Source organism: Pelobates fuscus, chromosome 1, assembly GCF_036172605.1.
Source record: "Pelobates fuscus isolate aPelFus1 chromosome 1, aPelFus1.pri, whole genome shotgun sequence".
NCBI classification, from domain to species: domain Eukaryota; kingdom Metazoa; phylum Chordata; class Amphibia; order Anura; family Pelobatidae; genus Pelobates; species Pelobates fuscus.
In genome coordinates, this window is record NC_086317.1 from 76,871,723 (window position 1) to 76,897,373 (window position 25,651).

Consider the following 25,651-nt stretch of genomic DNA (forward strand, 5'->3'; position numbering starts at 1 on the left):
GTTTATTAAACATGGACAGCTGTTTTATGAGTCTGTAAGCATACCATAGATTTAAAGTGTTGCCTTTATTTATTTATTTTTTTTTTAAAGTTTTTGGATAAAAGCACATTTTATGAAATTAAAACCTGTAAAATTAATAGTTAACTGCAATTTAGTGACAAGTCCTCCCCGGTCTGTTCCACGCCTCCTCAGTCGTCACTGCGCATCCATCATCCTACGTCATCACCGCTCGTCATCCTTCACGGTCCATAGTCTGATCAAATGTTAGGGAGTGAGGGCGGCATAGATTTAGGGTTTAAAGTACAAAAGAAAGAGAAGGGGAACATATTGCTCAATAACGTAATGTGAAGGGGAACAGAGTGAGGGCCCAGTGTCGCAATGTAAAGTGCAATAGCTGGAAATTGCAATTTAATAATGTAATTTAAAGGGGAGGGAGGTCTTCACATTGCAGGTGCATTCACAGTGCTGCCTGTTTACATCTGTCACTAGCGCACAAACGTGCAGATTTTTCTGATTTAGACAGCATTTCAAGCAGACGCCCTGCACACACAGATTGCTTGCTCTGTGACCATTCCTAAAAATAGAAGTGGTCATGGAGGTTGTCGTACCTCTTTAATCTCGATAACATAATGAGAGCCGTCAATAATACACATTTTAATTGCAGGTACAATTTCCTCTTAAGCATTTCAAATGTTACTGGTTCATCTTTTTCATCTAAACTGCAATGCTTTGCAGACATGTGTGATTGCCAATACCTGGCTCTATACAGCTTGCTTAAAGGGACACTCCAGGAACCTAGACCATGTCTGCCTATTGGAGTGCTCTGGGTGCCAACTCCCACTACCCTTAACCCTGCAAGTGTAATTATTGCAGTTTTTATAAACTGCAATAAATACCTTGCAGGGTTAAGTCCTCCTCTAGTGGCTGTCTATAAGACAGCCACTAGAGGGATTTCCGGCTTCTTAAAACACAAATGTTTTAAACGACACTGTACGTCCTCATGTTATGCACGTCCTCAGCACCGTCGCCGGAATTGAATAATGCTTTCCTATGGGGAGATCTAATGTGCGCGGCCATTGCTGCGCCTGCGCATTAGGTCTCCCCTGCCGGCTTCTTGTGCGGAGCCTGACCCAGTGCCGAGGGACATCCACTGAAGGGGTTTTATTGTGCCTGTTCAGGTTATGACTGTTTACGACAGAGTAGGGCTTGACAAATTTGCTTTGAATCTCGGAGCCAGCTAAAAAATTATAAACCTTTGTTTTAAAACAAAAAACTTTCTGGGGGGCGGGGCCTGACCGCCGAGCTGCATGGCTGCATGAACCGTGTGCTCCGAGCGAGAACTCTCTAAAAGCTAATATATTGATAACTTTGATAACTCCCGGCACATATCAGTCACCAGCGGAACCACGACATCCATCAGCCTCTGATGCAAGCACACAGCAGTATACAAGGGGCCAAGATGGCGTCTGCTGATCCTGCTGCAGAGACACACAGCTTACTAAAGCCACTCGAACAGCGACTGGACAATCTCTTTCGCAGATTCTGGCGGAAGCTGCAGAGCAGAAAGGACAGAGCCTTAATGGAGAAACAGGGACAAGCAGAGCACAGACATCTACCTCCTGTCAAACTGCACCTAGCGTCTGACAACCGACAGAGACTACCAACAGCGCCTGAGTGTGCGAGACCAGCAAGGAAAAAGCCACGTCCTGCAAAACCCAAAGCCCACTGCCGCCTTCCTGGGCTGAGGAGCAGAAGGGGTAGCACCCGATTGCCTAACCCACGTTCTTGGAAGGTACTACCGACCACCAAGACCACCCGGGATATCGCCTGCACTGAGAGCAGCTGGAGCGGAGGGACATGCACAGGGGCTCCCGCGAAGGCCTGGGGCCGGCGGAGCGACCAAATCTGGACTAACGGGACACTATCCTCTATCATGCAAGTCAGCAAGGGTATAGGGTAGCGACATGGCGCACCAGCGCAGGAGGGACACGCTCAGTTATGCTCTCCCTTAAGCTAGGTTTTGTTTTGCCTTCTACTACTCCCTATCATTCTATCTGCCTAACAGGTTTATTACTGCTGCCAGAAGGAATGAACCTTCCCATGCAATCTATGTCCCCTATGTTTTTTAATTGCTTACTGCTTATCCATGCCAGGACCTAGACAGACCTCCTCACTAACTGACAGGGCTGTATTGTCTCACACTAGTAAACTAATGCTTAACGACCTATTACTGTCAAGAGGGCAGACTATACATGATAATCATCAGCCATTCATTATACACATTAATTTTTCTAAGCCATATGTCAACTAGTTTAGCCTGTTTAGTTTCATACCTTTTAATGAAGAACCACAGACGTAGCGAACTACACTTGTTTATACTAAAAATGTGCCATTATCTCAATGCCATATCTGTGATTTACTATGTTATAAATGCGCTTACACATGCTGTTGTGGCATCGTAAGATGTTTTGTTACCTCATGCACAATAAAAATAAAGAATTAAAAAAAAAAAAAAAAAAACTTTCCACTAAAAAAAAAAGTAAGAAACCAGCTTTAAAAAACAAAACAAAAACACTAGCAAAGCTTTATTTTCAGCAACAGAAATACATTTTTTTTAAGGGACACAATAGTCACCAGAACCACTTTTCTGCACGATAGCCTGCCAATGCTTTCTTATGGGAAAGCATTGGATCGCTGACATCCAGATGGCGTGGGAGATAAGGTGAGTAAAAATATCTTTCACATGAGATTGGTGGGGGCCTGGTCACCTACACTATAGTGTTCCTTTAAATGTACACAAAAAATACTGCAACCAAACAACGATGGGCATTTAAGTTGAATATTTAAATGAATATATTCTGATTTGACACCAGATGTTTTGTGCAATGTATCAGTTTTTTTCACTTTGATTTTTGTGGCCATTGACATGCCTTGTTATTTTTAGAATTAAAGTACCAATACTCACACATACTCACTGACAGACAGTCTCTCACACACTCTCAAATTATTTGTTTTATTGTAATTGACGTCCAGCCTGCCTGCCTCCCTACCTTTGGGACAGCTGGAGTGAAGCATTTCCCTCGGGTCCACTGGGGCTGCTATGAACCTGGGGTGGGGGACGGGGGCCGAAAGGTGGCTAGTGCTGGACGGGCTGACACCCAGACGCCAGAACAAAATTCATTGTTGCCATGGCAACCGGGCGCCTGGAATTTGGTGAGCCATACCTTAGAGGGTGTGTGTATTCTATGTTAATGACAGCCGTTTGGATTTCCCTTCATCTTCGTCAAAGATTCTGTGATTCAGTTGCTGAACTGTGGTCCTAGTCTGTTACTGGAATATAAACATTAATTAGCTGACTTTGGGCTCTCTCTTCCTAAAAATCATTCATACATTGTCTAACTGTTGTTTTAAAAGAAGACCGAAGGGATTGATGCACGCCATAATGCTCTAAAACATCCTGTGGGATCCTGAACAATTATTAAATGGCCAGATAAACCCCTTTCCCCCCCCCCCCCCCAAAAAAAAAGTTACCTTTACTTGTTTTTGCCTGACAAAGAAAATTTGCTTCTATTATTGCAGAATGTCAATTACTAATTCTGTCTGTGTGTGGATATGGAATTCTGTGTGGTCTAGTTATCTCGTTCTGTAGCATGTGTTGCGAATCTTGGCTTTGAGATTTTGTTTACTAGTATGACTGCAGATCCCATGGTAATATGGCCTCTAAATTCTGTCTGTGTAACCGGGAGAAACTTCTACGGAGTACGTGGGTGGCTTTGCTAAGTATTGGTGAGCTGCCAAATCTTTTTACTTGCCACAGAATTCAAGGGATAATGCCGGACTTTTAACTCGTTTATAAGACACTGCAAATGGAATTACTCTTTCATTTGGAAAGGTGGTTAACACAAGGTGTCCTTGGTTGATGTATAACTACAACTCTTATTATTCTCTGCTAGACTTACAACTAGCAATGCCTCATGGGTGTCGTAGTTCTACAGCAGCTGGGATGACATGTTGGCAATACCTAGCTTAACCTATTTTGCATTGAGACTGTTTTCAGGCATCAAAGGGCATAACATGAATGTGCCCAGGAGTAAGGTTTTTTTTTTAGCAGTCACACAAATGCATTCATTAGTTGCTTGATAAGTGTCTCTTGCTTGTATGCATTTTGTAGAATGGTTGTCCTTGGCATTGCTGTAGTTTAACACTTCAGATATACTAAACACTTCAGTTTGCTGTAATTTTTCTGATTGTTTATAAAAATACCGACTTCAATACGAAACACACTTTTATCATTGTGGGCAGAAACAGGCACTGTGGGCTTTTTTTTTTTTTTCTCTTTGGGAAATATGACATCAACTTTTTTTTTAAGTGGTCATGGAGGAAGGAATCTGTATGTGCATAATTTCTCGTTGAAATCAGAGATTCAGAGATATTTGCACTATTTGCCGGGGGCTAGTTGCACCTTTGGCACATGTGATTTTAGGCAGCCTGGAACACTCCTAATGTCAATTCTGTGCAAAAAATGTCTGTCATCAGCGCGCACAATGCGCTGGTGGTAGTGAAATCCTCGATCTCCACTCCCTCCTTGTATGATTCGTACATTGCTTGCTATATGTCTGCTTTTTTCCCCATTTCTTTCTAATTCCCTTTCTCCATTCCTCTGTCCAACCCCCACTCACTGCCTCTACTCCCCTGCTCAGACTTCGTGCTTGTACTCTGGGCCAGTATGGACCAATGAAATGCTTCTCTATGAAGAATTTGATTGGACCACAGAGAGGAAGTGAGGGGTACGATATTGAGACGGGGCGTGGACGATCTAGATTCCAGGTAAGTTTTAACTTTACTTTTCAGGGATCTCAAACGGAATAAGGAAATAACAAGTGGAGGTAACCAAAGCAAAAAAAAAAAAGATAAAAAAAATGTTAGATAAACATTTTAACTCTGATAAAACAGAAAGCAGCTACATTTAAAGGAACTCTCCAGCAGTAAATCAATGATCTATCTGGTGAAGGCATGCCTTCCATACAACACAGGTGTGATGTTATAGCGTTGATGTAGTATGTGAACACTGAGTCCTGTTTGTGTTAACAGACTTTCAGCAGCTCCTTATTTAAAACACACCTTTGTAGCTCTCAAAGTAAAAAATAGGAATTATTTTATTCATAGAAAACTTAAATCTACAAATTAGATGAATCGTTTGCACCCTCATGCTGACCCACGTAGTCTAATAAGAGGCTTTCATCCTGACGACAATTCCTCTGTTGAAAGTCAAAAGAGCAACGTGACCTGAAGCTGGGAATACAAAGCTGCCACTGTCCAACGCACTAAAAAGGGGGCGGGGTGTAGGGGTTTGAAGGGAGGTAATTTAGGAAAGAATAGAATACTGTTTATTCTGTTGACTTCTCCACAAAATATATTTAATCAAAGTAGGCCACATTGTATATTGTAGTATATCACCACTTGGGTCGTCTATAAGCTCATGAGTTCCATATAACAAGATTGGAGCCTGTAGTTGCTTTTATTTTATTTGAAATTGCATCCTGCTAAAAATAGAAACCAGTTTGATCTACACACAAGAGTATTTTCAGTGTGCCGGTGCTCTCAAGTGTGTAATTGAACTGCACACTTCTATTTATTTGTTTACTTGATGAGCTCAAGCTGCATGCCAAAAGTTAGCGGGACATTGACTCACTGATCCACATAACTAGGTGACTAGATAAGTGTAGGTGGATGATAGCAAATAAAAGGGAATATAATCAGGACAGAAGGAGTTCAAGTATCAGAAGGTCAAATAGAAGTTGTTGAGAACAACTACAAGTACCTGGGGTACCACAAACACATGGCATCCGTGAGGAAGAGGCAAGGAGCATAGCAACATCCCAGTTTCTCCAGAGAGTCATATAGGTCCTGAGGTCCTAGCTCAATGGCAAGAACAAGATCCAAGCCATCAACACATATGCAATACCAGCCATCTAGAATAACAATCTGGCCAAGAGCTGGTCACCATGGATCTCAAGACCCAGAAACTGCTCACTATGAATGGAGGATTCCACCCAAAATCCAACACCTATAGACTGTATACCAACCAGAAGGAAGGAGGTCGGGACTGGTAACTGTCAAGGCCACAGTTCTGGATGAAACAGAGCATTCACAAGTACATCATGAAGATGGCTCCCAAAAAGTAACTGTTAATGGTATGCCTTAGACAACATCCCAAGAGGATACAGAAAAGGAGATAGTTCCATTGCAAGACAAACCTTTTTCATGAGTTGTACCATTAGCAGGTAGTGAATGTGGCTCACATTCCGAAATCCTCCAAGTGGTTAGAAAATGTAGGACTGAAAGACTGCACTGAGGCACTAATCTTAACAGCACTGGAACAGGCACTGAGCACCAGATCAATAGAAGCAGTGTTGCAGACTGTTCTGAGGCCTCTGAGACAATCCAGCACATAGTAGTCAAATGCAAGAAGTTAGATGGGGCAGCATACACTATTAAGAGGCACAACCAATGTGCTGTGACCAAAATATCTGCAGTGAATATGAGCAGAACCGTCCAAATGCAAGATACCACAAAGGGTTATTGAGAATGACATGGCCGGGGCTGTCAGATGCAGACAGACAAGCAAGTAGTTTTTACCACAAGGAGAGAACAGTGCACTCGCTATTAAAAAGAGATTATTTTCACTGGGGTGCAGGTGAAATTTCTTCTCCTCTATTTCCTCTCTGCTGGTTGCAAAGGACACTAAGTAACTAATAAGGAGCCAAAATGGAGATGACCATTGTAGGATGAAGAGATGTGGACTCTACATCTAATTTTATTTTTCACACCTCACAAATACGTATTTGTTAATTATAGGGACAAGAACATTTTTTTCATGAAGATCCTAAGCAGTGACAGTTCCCCTTTAAATGGAGACCGCGTTAAAGGGACACTACAGTTACCAGAACAATTACAGCTTAATGTAGTTATTCTGGTACCTACTGAGTGTCCCTGGAGACTTTTCAGAGAAAAGGCATTGATTGCATTACTACCAAGACACTTCCTGTGGCAGTCACTCAGACGGCCACTAGAGGTGCCGATGTTCAGCGTCTCCATGCAGGGAGGATCTGAACATTCCCTATAGAGATGCATTGATTCAGTGCATCTCTATGAGTATATGCTAATTGTCCATTCAGCCGCGCATGTGCATTAGCCTCTCAATGCTTTCCTACAGGAGATCTTCAATTCTGATGATCTCAGCCAAGGGGGCGTAGCAGGGGTGGGGCCAGCACCGGCAAGTCCCGTGCGGCGCTGGAATAAAGGTAAGTTTTAACCCTCTTTGATGGATTAAGGGGGCAATGAAAGGGCCGACCACCTAAATGGTGTTTTTAACACTATAGGATGAGGAACACACAATTGTATTCCTAACCTTATAGTGTTCGTTCAAAGTTGAACCAGAAAACAAAGGTACCTAGCTGTGACCTGATTATATATTGCAAAACAGTCTAAAACAATATTCTAAACATAGTTACATAATCATTGGCAAGTATCATCTCTCCCTCTGGTCACTAATACAACTATCACCACCCAAATTTTTACTGTGGTATTTCCTCATAGCTGTTTAAATCGGTTCCCGTACGCTACGTCAAGGTTGTATTAGGTCAAATAAGGAGTGAACAATGTAGTCTGTGTTTAACAATATTCAATTTCTTGATTCAGTGATAAACAAACAATGATATAAGCAAGTTGTACTTTGGTACAACATATATAAGGGTTCAAGTAAGTGAGGACAACATTGATGGCATTGGTGTGGATCCTTTTGCTTATAAGTGTCTGTAAATACAGTCCAAGTTTTACTGCAGAGTTGTTCAAAGGATAGATCCTTAGTTTGAGGGTTTACTTTTTGACCACCCCCATTTATGCCAATTGTCCCTGAATTATGTGGGTGATACCACTCCCCTGTATTTCAGCTTGTTGGCAAATGGGTTCACATCGTACGTAGGGCGCAGTGTTTAAAGAAAATACATTTGCTTAGCAGAGTGTGTTTGCATTGTTTTTTGTTTGTTTTGTTTTTTGCACTGTTAGCTAATTGCTTTTTATAACACATAATGCAGCTACTTTTTTATTGATCCTGTGTTTTTTGCATGACAGCTCATCTTCCAGCTGCTAGAAAAAGGCTTTTGACTCGTGCTATAAGTGTTATAAATCTGTTCTGTGATACAGAAAGCAAAGCTGACCATTAATATATAGGGCATTCAAAGACCAAGAGCTTGATGTGCGTTTGGTTGCTTAGCAATGGGATGATTAGTCACCCAGATGGCTATAAAGACGGAGTCTAATTTAAAAAAAAAAAAATAACAAAAATAATATATATATAATAATATATATATTTATTAAATGTATTTATTTAGAAATACTTTTTTTAAAGTGTATTAATATTTTATGTATTTATTTTTATTAACTAACTAGAGCAACATCTCTTAAAAGTAAAAATACTCTTAATTTAAGGGTGTGTATGCATATATGAATTTTAAGCCCTATTTATAATATAGGGCTTAAAATTTGAAGTCCTATACGAGCCAGGCCTAAAATGTTACATGCCACTGCAAGCCATAGCAGGGCTAAATTTTCACACTCAATGGCTAGTGTCCAGTGGAAGTTCTAAGCCTTGTTAGTTATATATTTTGCTGTTCACTGATAGGAGTATTTCCCATCATTTGGTTCACAGATCAGTTGTGAAAAAAATCACCATTAATGCTAAATTATTAATTTAAGTTCATGTTCCATCCCTTTTAGCATAAAAAGCATGCTAAATATAAACGGATTTAGTTATTTAACCCAGTGCTGACTTTTTAAAACTTTTTAGATGTAAAGCTTAAAAGTGACATGCCTCACCTGAAAATAATTTTTTGTAACCAGCAAGCAAACACTTTTAAACAAATATACAAACCAAAATATAGCTAGAAAAACTTTGAAAAGCATATACCGTATATACTCGAGTATAAGTCGACCCGAATATAAGTCGAGACCCCTAATTTTAGCGCACAAAACTGGGAAAACGTATTGATTCGAGTATAAGACTAGGGTGGGTAATGCAGCAGCTACTGGTAAATGTAAAAAAAAAATTAGATCCCCATAAAATTATATTAATTGAATATTTATTTTCAGTGTGTGTATATAATGAATGCAGTGTGTGTGTGTGTGTGTGTGTGTGTGTGTGTGTGTGTGTGTGTGTGTGTGTGTGTGTATGAATGCAGTGTGTGTATGAGTGGGGTGTGTAACAGAGTGTGTAACCTTGGTGGGGTGGTGGGCATTTTTATTATACATTTTGTTTTATTATTTTAATATTAATTTTTATTTTAACCGGTAAAATTATTATTAATTTTTTTTAATATTATACAATTTTTTATTTTATTGTTATTTACATTTTTATTTTATTTTTTTTCGTCCCCCCTCCCTGCTTGATACATGGCCAGGGAGGGTGGCTCTCATTCCCTGGTGGTCCAGTGGATGGGCTGTGTAGGAGGGGGGCTGGCAGAGAGCTGTTACTTGCCTTTCCTGCAGCTCCTGTTAGCTCCCTTCTCCTCCGGTCCAGTCAGCTCCACTGTAAGTCTCGCAGTCTGAGTGCCGCACGGAGTAACCCGTGGCAACGCTCTGACCCCGCGGCTCTCGCGAGACTTGCAGGGGAGCTGACCGGCACGGAGGAAAAGGGAGCTGACAGGAGCTGCAGGAAAGGTAAGTTACAGCTCGCTGCCAGCCCCCAACAAGACTGCCGGGCTTGTAATGAGCCCAGCGGTCCTGGTCTGTATTATGGCAATGTAAGTTGCCATAATACAGACATTGACTCGAGTATAAGTCAAGTGGGGGTTTTTCAGCACAAAAAAAAGTGCTGAAAAACTCGACTTATACTAGAGTATATACAGTAATACAAATCTATAAACTCTGTCAGATTGCATTGGTAGGCACGCTTGTCAGCTAAGGGAGTTTCCTCAGCATCCAACTCTCTTTTCCACCCGTCTCGGTTTCAGACGTTTCAGACCAGTCTATTGACCAAAACAGGGTATCATTGTGCAGCAGCAGGAGAGAGAAACCAGACACCGGAACTGGCTCTGCATGATTTCACCGATCAACTGATTTATCACTGATAATTTGGGAGGGAAAATAAATCCTGTTTACCTGCTTTTTTCCTCGACTGCAGAGTGAGGCAGCTGTCTCAAAGTGATGTAAATGCCTTGTGCAACCTTGTGCAGAATTTGCTAAATATTATGGTCAAGATATTCTGTGAGAACGTATAACTGAGCAAATGGTACATAGAGAATAAAAAAAAAAAATAATAATAATAATAAAATGGATTAAAGTTTGTTTGATATAAATTGAGTATTCTGTGATGTCTTATGGCATATGGGATTGCTTCTCTATCATGCATACAGGTATGCTATTAGAGATACAGGGCAACTTTAAAAAGTTTAGTGACTGGAGCCACCAACTTTTTGGGATTAAAAAAAAATGGTGATGGAGATATTTTAAAAATGTAAAGGAGAAATTGTTATGATTTACCCATAAATCACTGACCTAAAGGGTAAATTTAGAAAAAAGATGAAAGGAAGACTAAGCCTATTGGAAACCACGGCGTTGAGGCAGTTTCCACGGTGACATCTCGTTTCCGTCTCCTTGGAAACAGCTGGGATTTCTCCGATAGAATATGAAACAGAAATCGTAGCCTCGGTGGACTCGTTTTTGCTAATTTACATTTCTACATGCAGTGTAGTTGAGATTAAATCCTAGCTTAAATACATGCTCTTGTTTTCTGTAATTGAACGTAAACAATATACCTTTACCAAAATATTGTCCGTCATTTGAAGGAAAAGTAATGCTGTGTTTATTTTATTATGCTTTAAACCTAACCTACAGACTTTTATAGGAGAACAAATTGTAAAACTTTGGCGTAATCTTAAATTGATTGGTTTTAACACCGCATGGATGTACAAATCACTGTCTTGGCAAACACAATGAGTATTATATTTTAGTGCTGGTAGTTTCGTGTATACATTGTGCTCAGCAAACCGCTCACAGATGTCTAGAGATAATTAATTTACCCGTCAATGCCAAAACATTAAAAGCCTCTGAATGAATACACACTTGTTGAATAATGTGCATTATTTGGAGGTGGGCATTTTTGGAATAAGGTGGAGGGTACACCTTAAGTGTTGAATATGCATACTCATCAGAAGCAGTCACTAAAACACATGTTTTATGGTTCTAGAGCACATTCCATTTGCCTCACCTACATCTATGCTTTCAACATTATACTGTACATTGACATGCATAACTGTACATCAAATGTAGAACTGCAACTACAGGGATGATTTTTAAAACTTACATTCTGTGGCCAATTAAGCCAAAACAACCATATTGGAAAAACATTTCTAGCCAATAAATATTTTTAACACACCTGCATTTTTGGTCCAAAATGTTAAATTCCCTTGTCAATTCTTGGCAGTTTCAACAAACAACCTGTATTGTGCTGGTTACACCGTGCGTGGATGGCTATCTGACCCCTGCGTTCATTCCTAGCCATTCTGAATATTTGTAGGTGTGCAGCCATTTTATGTTAATTAGCAAAGAACCAAATTAATTGCAGGATAAACAAAAAGTGAAAATATTTGTGAAAGGCCAAGTAATAGGCCGCTTATCACAGCTGCTGTTGATCTGAAGTATGCTGTGTTTAGCCAATAAAGCCAGACAGAACACACCGTAATCACAATAGTGGGTTATGTTCTGCCGATAACTTTATTTTCTGCCCAAGACAGTACAGTAGTCCATAACCTTTTTTGACAGAGAATCATTCCGTGCATGAGCATAGAAATCAATTCTTCATTTGTGACTTCATGACCCCTTTAAATATTATACTATTAAATAAAATAATTGGAAAAACACCTTATGTAGACTCTTCCTAGTGTTGGGTTCACACTGGTGAACGCAATACCACTGTTTCCTAACCGCAGATGATTCACTGAAATGGCATAGGGACCTACATTTGTGTTCCAACCCAGAATCAACGAAGCAGTTAAATTCAATTGTAATTTTTTTATTTTATTTTTCCAATTTTTGCTTACTATAAAAATAAAATTACTGTAATTCAGTTCAAAAGAGTCAGCACTTTTTGTGTCAAACAGCAGTTGGGTGATTGAATTAAACTAGAAGTTTAAAAAGGAAACCGATTGGAGACTGAGATGTCTTGTCATAACAGGAAACTAGTTACTTCATAAAAATAGACGTCTACCTTTCTAATTTAGTTATTCAGGAATCTGATTTCTAGGAAACACAAGGTTCACATTGTTTTTAAATATCCTCCCCTGGCCTTGAACGCAGCAATACAAATATTGATGTCCTGCGTGACCTTTAAGTTCATAGACCTTCATGTTAACTTGATATACAAAACAGCTCTTCTAAAGAAACCATAATGTGTGTATGAGGGTACGGCTGTCACTATATCCTATACCAGGGATAGGCGACCTTCGGCACTCCAGATGTTGTGGACTACATCCCCCATAATGCTCTGGCAAAGCATCATGGGAGGTGTCCAAAACATCTGGAGGGCCGAAGGTTGCCCTATGCCTGTCCTATACTATAGGACCTATAGCATTAGGAAGACAAACCTGTGTTCCTAAGGCTATAGTGTTCTCCTCTGCATCAAATATAAAATGGAGGGGAAAGGGTTTTACTCTCCTATATATATCATATATCCTACAGTGAGTACATCCGCTCACTAAACACCAGCTTCAAAGCTCACAGAAATGTGTTTTATTTTTTTAAACCCCTAACTTGGGCAAAAATAATAGGAATTTAGGTACAGCATATGATTGAATAAGCCTGCCACAATGCCAATGTACCCCATTTTTTTTGTATGCAAAGTATGATCACATTCTATTGCTCTAAACAGAGCAGCCGGGCCAAACTACAGCAGAGCATGTCCACACTTCTATGAGTGCGGAATGCGGGCGGGGGGTAAACAGACAGAATGGGGACACAGGAAGATTGAGGATGGGTTAGTGGAATGACGGAGAAGGGAGGTAGGCAAGCTGAATTGGAGAGGGACACTGTAGGTATTTCAGTAAAATGAATGTATGACTTGACAGATTTCTTTCACATCTTATGATATGATGTAAAGTTCACAATTGTGCAATGATTGCAATCTATCCGGAGGCAAAGACGAAGAACAAATACACATTAGTTCTGGTGACTGATGGGTGGGATAAACTATTTAAAAGCAATGAAGGATTTCTGCCATCCATACACTTTCACACTGTACTCTGTCCAGCCAGCATTATCCCAGAAGGCATTACCCAAAATTCCAGAATCAATCATCTAGCCCGATTGGATATGTAAAATGTAGTTGAGCAACAAAATTATAACTAATAAAAAAAATTAGACCAAATTATTCTGTGACTGCTTTTCTTTATACTATCCCAAGTGACGTCAAAGAAGACAAAGAATGTTACTTGTTGAAACATTGTCTGTTCTACTCGGCTTGACGTCAAAACAACCAGTCCCAGAACAATTTGCTGTCACAGAGCCTTCTAGATATGTCGACTAGGACTGGTTTCGATTCATTTAGAGTATCCTAGAACTAGCATGTAGTAATATATAATTTTCTCTCCCTGACAATACAAGTATGAACAACTACATTACAGTGAAGACCTGGACATCATAATAAACAATGAGACTGAAGGGAAATGATGGGCTTAAATAGCCTAACGGGAATATTTCTCAGATTTGACTTTTTTCCAGCTTAGTTATTTTGCCCTAAATAAATTGCAATTCTCCACAATTCTTAGTTTAGTGAATAAATCCCAAAATGAATATTGGATTGTATTGCGCAGTGCTTTCACACATGCTCCGTTTATTTTGCTTGCGTCAATGTTGTTGTGCTAGTGAGAGATACTGAATTGTAACCCCTTATATTATCCTAAACCTGGGTGTTATATTATCCTAAACCGGTCTCAGAAATCAGAAGCCATATACAGCTTTGCATTGTATAACTGGCCTTATTAGACCCATATAGGTCACATCAGGAAATACTCTGAATTACTATGCATGGAAGGTAGCCATGGCCTTCAAACAGTGTTGCAGCTATGACCATAAAAAAATAGGCTTTTAGTTTTTACATCCACGCTGCCAGAAACTGTTATTTAATTTAAACCTTACAACACTCAGTAATGTGCTCATATTTCTGGTTTTCTTTTAATGGGTTCCTCCCTATATATCCCTGCCCCAGTCTTTCCTTCTATTTGTTAGTGTTTGCAGCACAGACACCCCCTCCTGCCCCCACCCCCTTCTGTAGCCAGCATGCTGTTGTGAGATCATGAGTGACAGATCCTGGCATTCTGTTCCTGAAAGCCTTAAATGGAATGCACGCTGGCTCTGGAAACTGGCACAGGTCCAGCTCGTTTCCCGGCAAAAAGGAGTAACAGGGCGGGAGGCAGGGGGGAACCCTGACGTGTTCGCAGACACGTGTGTTTCTGCTGAGATATCAAGAGGGCTGGGAGCAGGCGGGAGGTATCACTTAAAGGGATAGTAAAGAGTGTGTGTCTTCTAGAAAACGATGCGCAAACATGTCCTGTTTCTTTAAGACCTCTAGATATGCCAGTAACCTGTTAAAGGCTGATTTAAAATATAGTGGTTTATACATAAATCAGGTAGAATGCCACATATCACCCAGCCATTCTAGATTAGACAAACTAGATTAGAACTTGTCATGTTGTCCAGGGTTTGGGGCTGACAGTACAAGTCCCCAGGTAGTGACGTTTCAGCATGTCACTAAACCTAGTCTGCCGTGCAAAACAATTGCCAGGGATTTCCAAGCAGAGCATTTTTACAGTTCTTTTTGCATATGCAGGCCTTGAAGGCTGCCAATTGGTTCAGCAAGCACCTATTGCTATACAGTACTTCCAGACATGCTTTTTAGTTACCTCTCCAATGCACATATCAGTAATGTAATTCAATCTCTTTTTTTTACCAGCTCTCTCTCATGTCCTACTTTCATACATCCCGGTGGTGGAAAGTATGCTGACATGTAGATTGTATAAACGGGTGAACACCTATTGTACAGCGCTGCGGAATCTGATGGCGCTATATAAATAATAATATATTAATAATAACTGGCCTTGCTTTTACTGCCGTCGTGAATATTTATGGATCCTATTTTTTCATCAGTTAATCTCAACCTCTCCTTCGGATACATAACATATATCAATCCGTCACAGAAACCATTGTTTGAATTGTAGTAATCTTTTTTTTTTTTTTTTTTTTTTTTTTTTAAATCCCCCCCATCATAGCTGTTTTTGTTTCTTTAGCATGTCTCAGTAGGTTACATTGTATTGCAAATATGAAAACACAAAGAAAGGTTACATAATGCCAGAGTACTGTAACAAGGGGTACATAAGAAACCTCAAGGCAAAAAATATCAAGTTGTTTGTGCAGATTTCCTGACTTATGTATCTATTATATTTATGTTTTGTTTTTGGGCGGGAAGGCTTAAAGGGCCAGGGTTTCTCTATTTGTATCAAACTGTGTCATTCTCAATAGTTGGAAACCAAGGAAAGCGACAGTGTACTCTAGGTAACAACTAGAACAAGCCTAGTAATTCTGTTGCATAGAGACTCCTTTTAATATTGGGGGAAAAACATATCTCTGTCCACCTTTATTCTCATGCTTTATTAGTCTATTGGACTTACATGTTTTGTGCTTGTTTCCACAGAGTTTGAAAAGGAAAGAGAAAGAATATGAGCATGAAATGGAACGCTTGGCCAGGGAAAAGATCGCTACACAACAGCGACTGGCAGATTTGAAGAACGAGCTCAGCCAGTGGATGGATATTTTGGAGATTGATCGAATTGTTCGTCAGACCGTTCAGCCTGAAGATGATCAGGCCTCTACCTCCACAGCTTCAGGTACACTGAATATTTCGATGGCACATATACGGGACCAACATGGTCTTATTAAGCAGGTTGATGTCAAGGGTTTCTAACCCTTTACATAATGAATTCCTTTCAAAGAACCTAACATGGTGAAAAAATATGCAGCATTGTGCCTTATCTTGTTTTTTATGATCGGATGGAATGTTTAACAGAAAAGCAAAAAAAATTAAATCAGAGTAATATGTTTAATCTGGAGGCAATTCAATTCCTTCTGACATTTTTTTATTGGCTGATGATGAATATACTAGTGTAAGGTAGTAAGTTTAGTATTTTTCTTATATAAACAAAATTGTGTTTTTTTTATACAGAACTTTCTCTGTACTCCTCAGGGCTCACAAGTGTTGTTTTTTCAGACCCATCTCCTACCTCCAGGCTTTAAATGTCCACCTTGTGCATCTGATGGTTGCGCTGGGCTGTAAAAAGAAATCGATGCAAGGAATTAGTTTCAGAATGAAATTGGTTAGAGTAGGCATGCTTCCTGATAAAATACTTTTGATGGTTATATCCAATTATTCACAGTAGTTGTGTGTCTATCATCTTTCTTTCTTTCTTTTTTTTTTTTTTTACCTTCATCATAATATTCGTGTCTTTTCTTTATTTCTTTAACTGTTTTTATCCTAGCCTTTCCTATATAGCTTTCCTCTGTGGTCACGTCGCAACTCTTTGGGTTCCATTTTTTTGTGTGACATTACCTTCTAATTTCTAGTTCATAAATATTTTCCCATGCACCTGTGTCCCCCTTAATTTATCCCCTAATACCCTTATTCTACTATTCCTCCCTCCCTAGCTATAGGTTTCCGTGATTCTGCTTCTTCCATTTCTGTTTTCCTCATATTATTGCCATATGTTCCCCATTTCTCTCCCTACATTACCACATTCCACTGTCGCTTACATACCTCCACTTCTTCCACCATTACCATAATCTCCCTTCCTACTGCCATAGTACCCCTTATTGCCATTACACCCACACTGTAATATGCCCCCCATTTCTCCCCCCTCCATTATTGTATTGATGGAACATGTATTCTGGCATCAGATGTTTGCATGTATAATGCCTTTTTTGTGTGTCCTCTACTTATTATACTTTATTTGCTGTAGGAGGCAGTGTGAATTTACGTTTAGTAGAATTCACACGCTTTAGTAGAAATGTAGGCCGGAGCGTTGTAGAGTTTACTGGTGTTTTCAAAAATACACGGTATAGTGCCACATACATAATCATGCAGCATATAATAGATATATTGATTGCATATTCTCTAACTTGGCAGAACGTGTAACCAGAATTCACTTTCTTTCTTTCTCTGCAAGATCATAGTTTTGTCTGCATGGTCAGATAAATTAGCATCATGTAAGGTAATACTTTGAGAACAGAATGTTTCTTCTTTGCAGAGGGATTTGGATAAAATTTGGGGCCGACGAGGTTCAGCATAAATAAATAGTTTTAGAATTTTGCTAAGTAGTGTAACGTGAGATTGCTTGGCCTTGTTTAAATACCTCTTTAAAACACAGTTTTGCCAACAGACAAATATATGGAATTCTTTGATGGAAGGGTTTTAGAGCAGAAGGTGCAGGGCTCCTACTGCAGGCATGTTATGGTCTTAGTTAATCATAAATCTGATAAGTTGATTGTAATGTATATGCATACTCCGACTAATGTAATACACTTTACATTCAACCATAATTCTTTGTGCAATGTGCTTTGAAGGGTGTTGTGAGTGAGCATACAGCATACATCTATTAAGTGAAGGGTGACTGAAGTGCTGTATGTTGCCTTGAATAGTCCCCAATTTTATTTCTTGCTTAATAGTTAATATGCAGTGGGTACCTCCGCATTCCTTAAACTGTGCAGAGTTCAGTTTAAGTTGTACTGATCGTAACCGTGAGTTGTTTGAATTAATCCAAAACGCTTTCCAGAACTCTGTGTATCATTGCCATCCATTTTTTTTGTGTCTGGTAGCTAAAACAAGGGGTTTAGTGAAAGAGTGTTTGCCCCTCTTTTTCTCCCACCCCCCACCCCCCAAAGAAAAACAGGTGTCAGAGAAAAAAACAAAACAGACACTTTTTAATCTATTCATTTGTTGGTAAATTGTCAAAATTATGATCTGTAACATGCACTAAATAAACATTTGAATGGTAGGTGCACCTTAAAATCCAATTTGTTAGAAATCTTTCTTTTGTCAGTAGTAGTTAGGACACAGTGTTCCTCTATTTTGTATTCTCCGTGTTCTGGCATAGAATCTTTATTCATAAACCCTTTAATCTTCCCTTTCTCTTTCTCTCTTCAAAGCAAGGGCAAAATAAAAGAAGTGGTTCTTAAATTGATGGTCTGGTGTGCGTAAGTGCAGCAGCAGACGCACAGGATATAGCGTTGTGGCAGAGCCTATTGCTTTCAGGGAATGTAATAGCTGTGTTGGGATAGAAGCTTAAATAGTATGGATTACATTAGGGCAACATCAATAACCTATTCAGAAGGTCAAGACGAATGCTTGGGATTTCTTTGGTCTGTTTGAACTATAAGTTGCCATTTGCTTTTTATTCGTTTCGACTTCATGGTAAGAAATAAATGTCATAACATTAGTATGATGTATTAAATGAGATAATGATGTGATTGCCACTGGTTATTAAAATTTCCAAAGTAATCCCATTGGATAATTAATTTGTAACGTTTTATTTATATGGCGCTAGAAACACATTCCTATCTATACATGTGTTTCATTATCTTTTTTTTAATCTTCTCTTTCAGAGGGTGAAGACAACATTGACGAAGACATGGATGATGACCGGCTGGTAAATTCACTGACAAAACGGCAGCAACCTGAGCTTCTGAAGATGGTTCCTTCCAGTGCAGCCTCCCACAATCACCATTCCACTGTTTTGCCTCAGCATGTGTCCATTCAGCAGAAGCAAGCTCCATCCCCGCACGCACAGCCTCAGATCTCCAACCAGTCCCTGGTCCCACCTCAGGCCCTGCTGCCAACACAGACTCATATTGTGGCTGCCTCAACAGTGCAGTCAACAGTGATAGCCCACACGGCCACTACTCATGCGTCCGTCATCCAGACTCTCAATCATGTCATCCCGGGGCCTCAAACCAAGCACATTGCTCATATTGCACCTTCCACGTCAAGCCCTGTACAATTAACCACTGCTGCTCAGCCAATTGGCCACATCACTGTGCACCCAGCTACCATTAATCACATGACCCATCTCGGCCAGCCGTTACCCATCTACCCCCAGTCTGTTGCTGTAAGTCAGCCCATGGTGAGCCACATCGCTCACACCATCACTCACCCGCAAGTTAATGGAACCACAAACCTAGGTCAGCAAGCAGTTATGGCAAAGCCAGCGGTGGGGACCCAGGTGGTGCACCATTCCCAGCTAGTTGGGCAAACCGTTCGGAACCCGGTGACTATGGTGACTATGCCATCGTTCCCTGTCAGCACCTTGAAGCTAGCCTAAACACTCACAACTAGAAGTCAAGTAAGAATGAATTTAATTAATAAAATAAGTTATCCAACAGACAGCTTCTACAGAAACTCCATACATTCCTACAAAGTCATTTTCCAAGGATGAGAAGATCAGACATTGTCTAAACTGGGTGAAAACCCACACAGTCAGTCACTTGGAAAAAGGCCGGTTTCTGGGGGCCTCTCTCTATAACACAACATAGAGTCCAGTGCACTGAAAACTTACCATACTCATTGTCTCAGTGGCAGCAGCTCATATTGACTTTATTTTTTATTTTGTTCTACTTTTAACCAATGAATACTGAATGAGACATTACATTTTATCCTCTACTCCACTCATACTTTTATTCTTTTTGTTTTAAATTTTTCTTTGAATATTACAATGTAGTATACAAATTGATAATCTCTTTTGGACAAAGGCAGAAACAGACATTGTCACGGTGAGAAGACTTGCTCTAGTAACAGCTGCAGGACATACAAATAAAATATATATAAAAATATATTTAAACATTAAAGTTTGGGAGGCATAATCGAAAAGTAAAATATAAATATGGCAACCCCTCTCTTTTTGCCGCAGAGGTCAGCAATGAGCTGGCATCAAATAGCTGAAAGCCTATGCGGCTCTAAAGAGTACTTTATTTTTTAAAAAAAAATTCTGTTTTGACTGTTTTAGCAAATCGCAAGCATTACTCTTGGTTTGGTGGACCAGATCATAATTCCCATTATTCGGAAATCTGGAAAATAGTCGATATACGAATCCTGAGCATATTTATTCAATTCAATTTTTTTTTTTTTTGTAAACCCCTATGTCTATTGTATATAATTGGCAATTGACAAATTGTGATCAAAATCAAAAGGTTTTTGATAGTATTATTACGCATGATTGTCTTTAATTTTACTAATATAGGGAACATGGAAATGTTAGTTACAGTGTTTAAAGGAAAAATGCATACAGAATTTAAAACGCTTTGTTGTGCCCCCTAGAGGTCATTTTAAAATACTACGTTGCTACATATTTGCAATGCAGTGTTTTGCCATAGGACACCTCAACCTACTAAAGGTTCCACAGTATGTGTTAAAAGTAATTTGCATTGGCATTTCTTCTCGTGCCTTGAAGTGTCTTGTGACAAATGACTCTTAGTAAATGAATGCTATATTGATTTTGCCCCCACATCATCAGTTGTTCTTCTGCGCTATTTTTAGTACAGTGAATTAAATGCTTAATAGCCCAAACAGAGGCAACATTAAGGCTAAGTGAATGGGGCTTAGAGTCTCTTTGAAATCACCACAGAGAGTCATATTATATATAGTTATGATTTAGAAAAGAAAAAAATATATATGTATATATATATAAAAAATTCTTCATAGAATCAATACCGTTTTAAGCACTGAAAATTTCACTTCTAAAGTGAAATGTGGAGTTTGTGCCATTAAATTTGTTTTATATATTATTTTTTTAATTTATTTATTAGCTTTTTATTGTCTAAACGTGTTTTCAAATCAATACAGATCTTTTTTTTTTTTTTTAAATATAGTCCTACACGGCTGACTTCAGACATTCATTTTCTTAAAGTATACCTTCACTTCATAAAACCATACGTTAGACTGAAGAACATTAAATATCAACTTATTTACGCTATAGTAAATATTTGATTTTAGCCTAACTGCAGTGGAACTCATTTTACATAGGAATTAAAGGCAAGGGTAGAATTTTTTTTACCCCCATTAGCTATACAACAAATTACAAAGAATTAACAGCCAATCAAACAAGCAGACTAGATGCATGCTGATCATTGCTGCCTTCTCAGCACAAGAGATGAATAATGCAAGTCTTAATTGCTGTGCTATACAGAAGAAAATAAAGCAATATATTGACCTTTTTATATATTCCTTTAATTACTGTAAAGTTGAAGTGACTTTGAATCTAATATTCAGTATTTGTAAAAAAAAAAAGACTATCATGTGTAAAAAAAATCAAAAAAAAAATCTAAAAATTACAATTGTTTTAAATGTTTTTGCATGAAGACATTTTGGGATTGTTGGCAATGCGTTGATAATCGGTAAATGAAAATTGTCAATGACATTTTCCATTTTATTATTCAACATGCAGAAAACTTAAATTATTTTCACTCACATAAATCTATATAAATTTGCACAATTTTTTCTTTCTTTCTTTTTTTAAAATCATTTCTCATATGTTACATTTACATGTAAAGTACTGATTTTAAAAAATCAGATGTAACTCACTCTTCATACAGAAAATAAGTTGAAACAAGTTTTATTAATTATTTCAACAAACTACTGCAAACAATTGATTGTTTGGGGACATTTGCCATTTTAGCTGCTTTTAAGATTATTGCAAACCTTTGCATTTTTCCCCTGAAAATTTAACATTGGTTCAAATAGTACAGAGGTTTATTTATATATGGGGTTATTCAGTAAGGGCAGAATTGGCATGAATTCACAGTAGATTTTAAATTTAGGGCCAAAGAAAAAAAACTGGAAACATAGCTGACTTATTTAATTTTTGGATTTTTTTTTCTTCTTTCAGTTCAGCTGTTTTGTCCTTAAATTCAGAACTTACTTTGACTACCTGAAAATTCTACCTTTAGTGAATAACCCTGTTAGTCTTTTTATGTCAGAAAGATTGTTAAACTGGGAGACAGGGACTTACTATTTTTAATTATAGGTATGCATCAGTTTTTTCTCATGTGCTCAGGAGATATTCCCAGCATGCATCTAGGCCCTACTCAACGATTGGCTGCTCACTTTACTTCTGGATCATCTTTCTAACAAGTTTTAAAACTGGTGCCAAAACTGAAAAATACGAGGTCCAAACGAAACCCCAAACTACTTAAAACATAATGATTTTCAAAGCAGTTTGATTGAAATCTGTGATTGATTGAATTTTTTTTTTTTAAATGCCTGACATTAAAAAAGGGGTTTTTGTTGTAAAATTTTGTTTATACTTTTATTAGGTAATGATTTCAGTTTTTATATTCCTTTTGTTTTGAAGGCTCACACCAATTGCACTTGAAATTGTCGTTTTTATTTACTAGACACTTAAATGACCCATCAATATCTACATCTTTTCACTCTTTCCTTTTTCCCCACTAGCCACCTAGCTGGTCCATATGATTCTAGTTAATATTATTATTAATGTTATTATTTTTAGAAAGGCACATTATCATGTTTGGTTTTTTTTAACCACACTATAGATGTGAGAAAGTGATTTGGAAGGTAGTGTTGCATGCCACTGCTACCAACCTTAAACCCAGTACAGGCACAGTCACAATGTTATGGCTGATCACATAAGCTCCTGCCCTTAAACCAGCGTTCTCAAGGCAGCTTGCTTACTAGAAGTTCTCTGTCGGAATTGAATACACAGATACTCATAATGGCTTTACCATCACTAAGCAGCTGAATAGGGGAGATCTGTAAATTGTTCTGTTTGCCTACTCTTTTTAGAACAACATTGGGCTTCTCTTGTTATGCCCCTAGTTACAGTTTTTTTCCCTAATATCATACCAATCAATCCCCACCATTCCCATGCCCATCTTACCACTCTATCATTTCATTAATTGCTGCACTCATATTTAGACCAAGAATGTGTCAAGAGACTTGGTATTAATGTGAGCCATTCATGCATAGAATGTTTGTTTCCCAAAGGTAACTGTATAGTAAATAAGTATATACTGCAAAAAAAAAAAAAAAAAAACTTTTTCAGAATGTTCTATGTTACATTATAACCACCCCATTTTTTACGATAGAAATGTCTGCACTGGGAAATTAAAGTAGCTCCTGGAGGGCCAAAGTACGACCCTTGCCATTTTACAATCACCATGCCACCCCACACCGTAAAAGGGCCAAAGTACGACCCTCCACATTTTACAAACACCATACCACCCCACACAGTAAAAGGGCCAAAGTACGACCCTCCTCATATTGCAAGCACCATGCCACCCCACACAGTAAAAGGGCCAAAGCACGACTCTTCCCATTTTACAAACGCCATGCCACCCCACACAATAAAAAGGGCCAAAGTACAACCCTCCTCATCTTACAAGCACCATGCCACCCCACACCAAAAAAGGGCCAAAGTACGACCCTCCTCATCTTACAAGCACCATGCCACCCCATACAGTAAAAGGGCCAAAGTACGACCCTTCCCATTTTACAAGCACCATGCCACCCCATACAGTAAAAGGGCCAAAGTACGACCCTCCTCATATTGCAAGCACCATGCCACCCCATACAGTAAAAGGGCCAAAGTACGACCCTCCTCATATTGCAAGCACCATGCCCCCCATACAGTAAAAGGGCCAAAGTACAACCCTTCTCATATTGCAAGCACCATGCCCCCCATACAGTAAAAGGGCCAAAGTACGACCCTTCCCATTTTACAAACGCCATGCCACCCCATACAGTAAAAGGGCCAAAGTACGACCCTTCCCATTTTACAAGCACCATGCCACCCCATACAGTAAAAGGGCCAAAGTACGACCCTCCTCATATTGCAAGCACCATGCCCCCCATACAGTAAAAGGGCCAAAGTACGACCCTTCTCATATTGCAAGCACCATGCCCCCCATACAGTAAAAGGGCCAAAGTACGACCCTTCCCATTTTACAAGCACCATGCCACCCCATACAGTAAAAGGGCCAAAGTACGAACCTTCCCATTTTACAAGCACCATGCCACCCCATACAGTAAAAGGGTCAAAGTACGACCCTTCCCATTTTACAAACACCATACCACCCCACACAGTAAAAGGGCCAAAGTACGACCCTCCTCATATTGCAAGCACCATGCCACCCCACACAGTAAAAGGGCCAAAGCACGACTCTTCCCATTTTACAAACGCCATGCCACCCCACACAATAAAAAGGGCCAAAGTACGACCCTCCTCATCTTACAAGCACCATGCCACCCCACACCAAAAAAGGGCCAAAGTACTACCCTCCTCATCTTACAAGCACCATGCCACCCCATACAGTAAAAGGGCCAAAGTACGACCCTTCCCATTTTACAAGCACCATGCCACCCCATACAGTAAAAGGGCCAAAGTACGACCCTTCCCATTTTACAAACGCCATGCCACCCCATACAGTAAAAGGGCCAAAGTACGACCCTCCTCATATTGCAAGCACCATGCCACCCCACACAGTAAAAGGGCCAAAGCACGACTCTTCCCATTTTACAAACGCCAAGCCACCCCACACAATAAAAAGGGCCAAAGTACGACCCTCCTCATCTTACAAGCACCATGCCACCCCACACCAAAAAAGGGCCAAAGTACGACCCTCCTCATCTTACAAGCACCATGCCACCCCATACAGTAAAAGGGCCAAAGTACGACCCTCCTCATATTGCAAGCACCATGCCACCCCACACAGTAAAAGGGCCAAAGCACGACTCTTCCCATTTTACAAACGCCATGCCACCCCATACAGTAAAAGGGCCAAAGTACGACCCTCCTCATATTGCAAGCACCATGCCACCCCATACAGTAAAAGGGCCAAAGTACGACCCTCCTCATATTGCAAGCACCATGCCACCCCATACAGTAAAAGGGCCAAAGTACGACCCTTCCCATTTTACAAGCACCGTGCCACCCCATACAGTAAAAGGGCCAAAGTACGAACCTTCCCATTTTACAAACACCATGCCACCCCATACAGTAAAAGGGCCAAAGTACGACCCTTCCCATTTTACAAACACCGTGCAACCCCATACAGTAAAACTAGGCTGTTATGTTAAAGTGTCTAAATAGTCTATTGTTAATTAGCATATTGTGCTACTCACCTATTACACAGTGACATCACAAAGGATTTCATAAAGTTACTCAATTGATATATATATTTTTTTTTTTCCAATGTACATTTGCTGCATATACTGTACTGTATAGAAAGAGATAACCTTACCCTTTTTAATTGTTTTTACCTTATTATTTACAATTATACATTGGACAGACATTTGTTTTTGTTTTTACAACCCTCCTCCTCTTTTTAATATTTGTCAGGTTTGCTTTAAATATAGCATACGATAATTTCTTGTTGTACAACCAACCAACCAAGGAAAATATGCTTGTGTCCTCAAATCCACTTTACTACACCGTAGCCGATCAGAAGCAATCTCTTAGCATTAATTACATATACATTTCGGCACCACAGTTCTACGTGTTAGAAAATCAAAATATAATGGCTTTGTTTGCAATGAGTGATT

General features: G+C 39.4%; 1 protein-coding gene across 2 annotated transcripts in view; it reads left to right on the forward strand.

Annotated features, from left to right (window-relative positions):
* MNT (MAX network transcriptional repressor) overlaps nt 1-20,707 on the forward strand; it is a 70,193-nt gene extending 49,486 nt beyond the window's left edge. For both annotated transcript variants that reach the window (XM_063444002.1, XM_063444011.1), the window contains 2 exons: nt 15,743-15,935; nt 18,703-20,707. In XM_063444002.1, the coding sequence (XP_063300072.1) occupies nt 15,743-15,935; nt 18,703-19,418 (909 nt within the window). In that variant the 3' untranslated portion in view covers nt 19,419-20,707. The remainder of the gene's footprint in view (nt 1-15,742; nt 15,936-18,702) is intronic.
* Nucleotides 20,708-25,651: the final 4,944 nt, after the last annotated feature.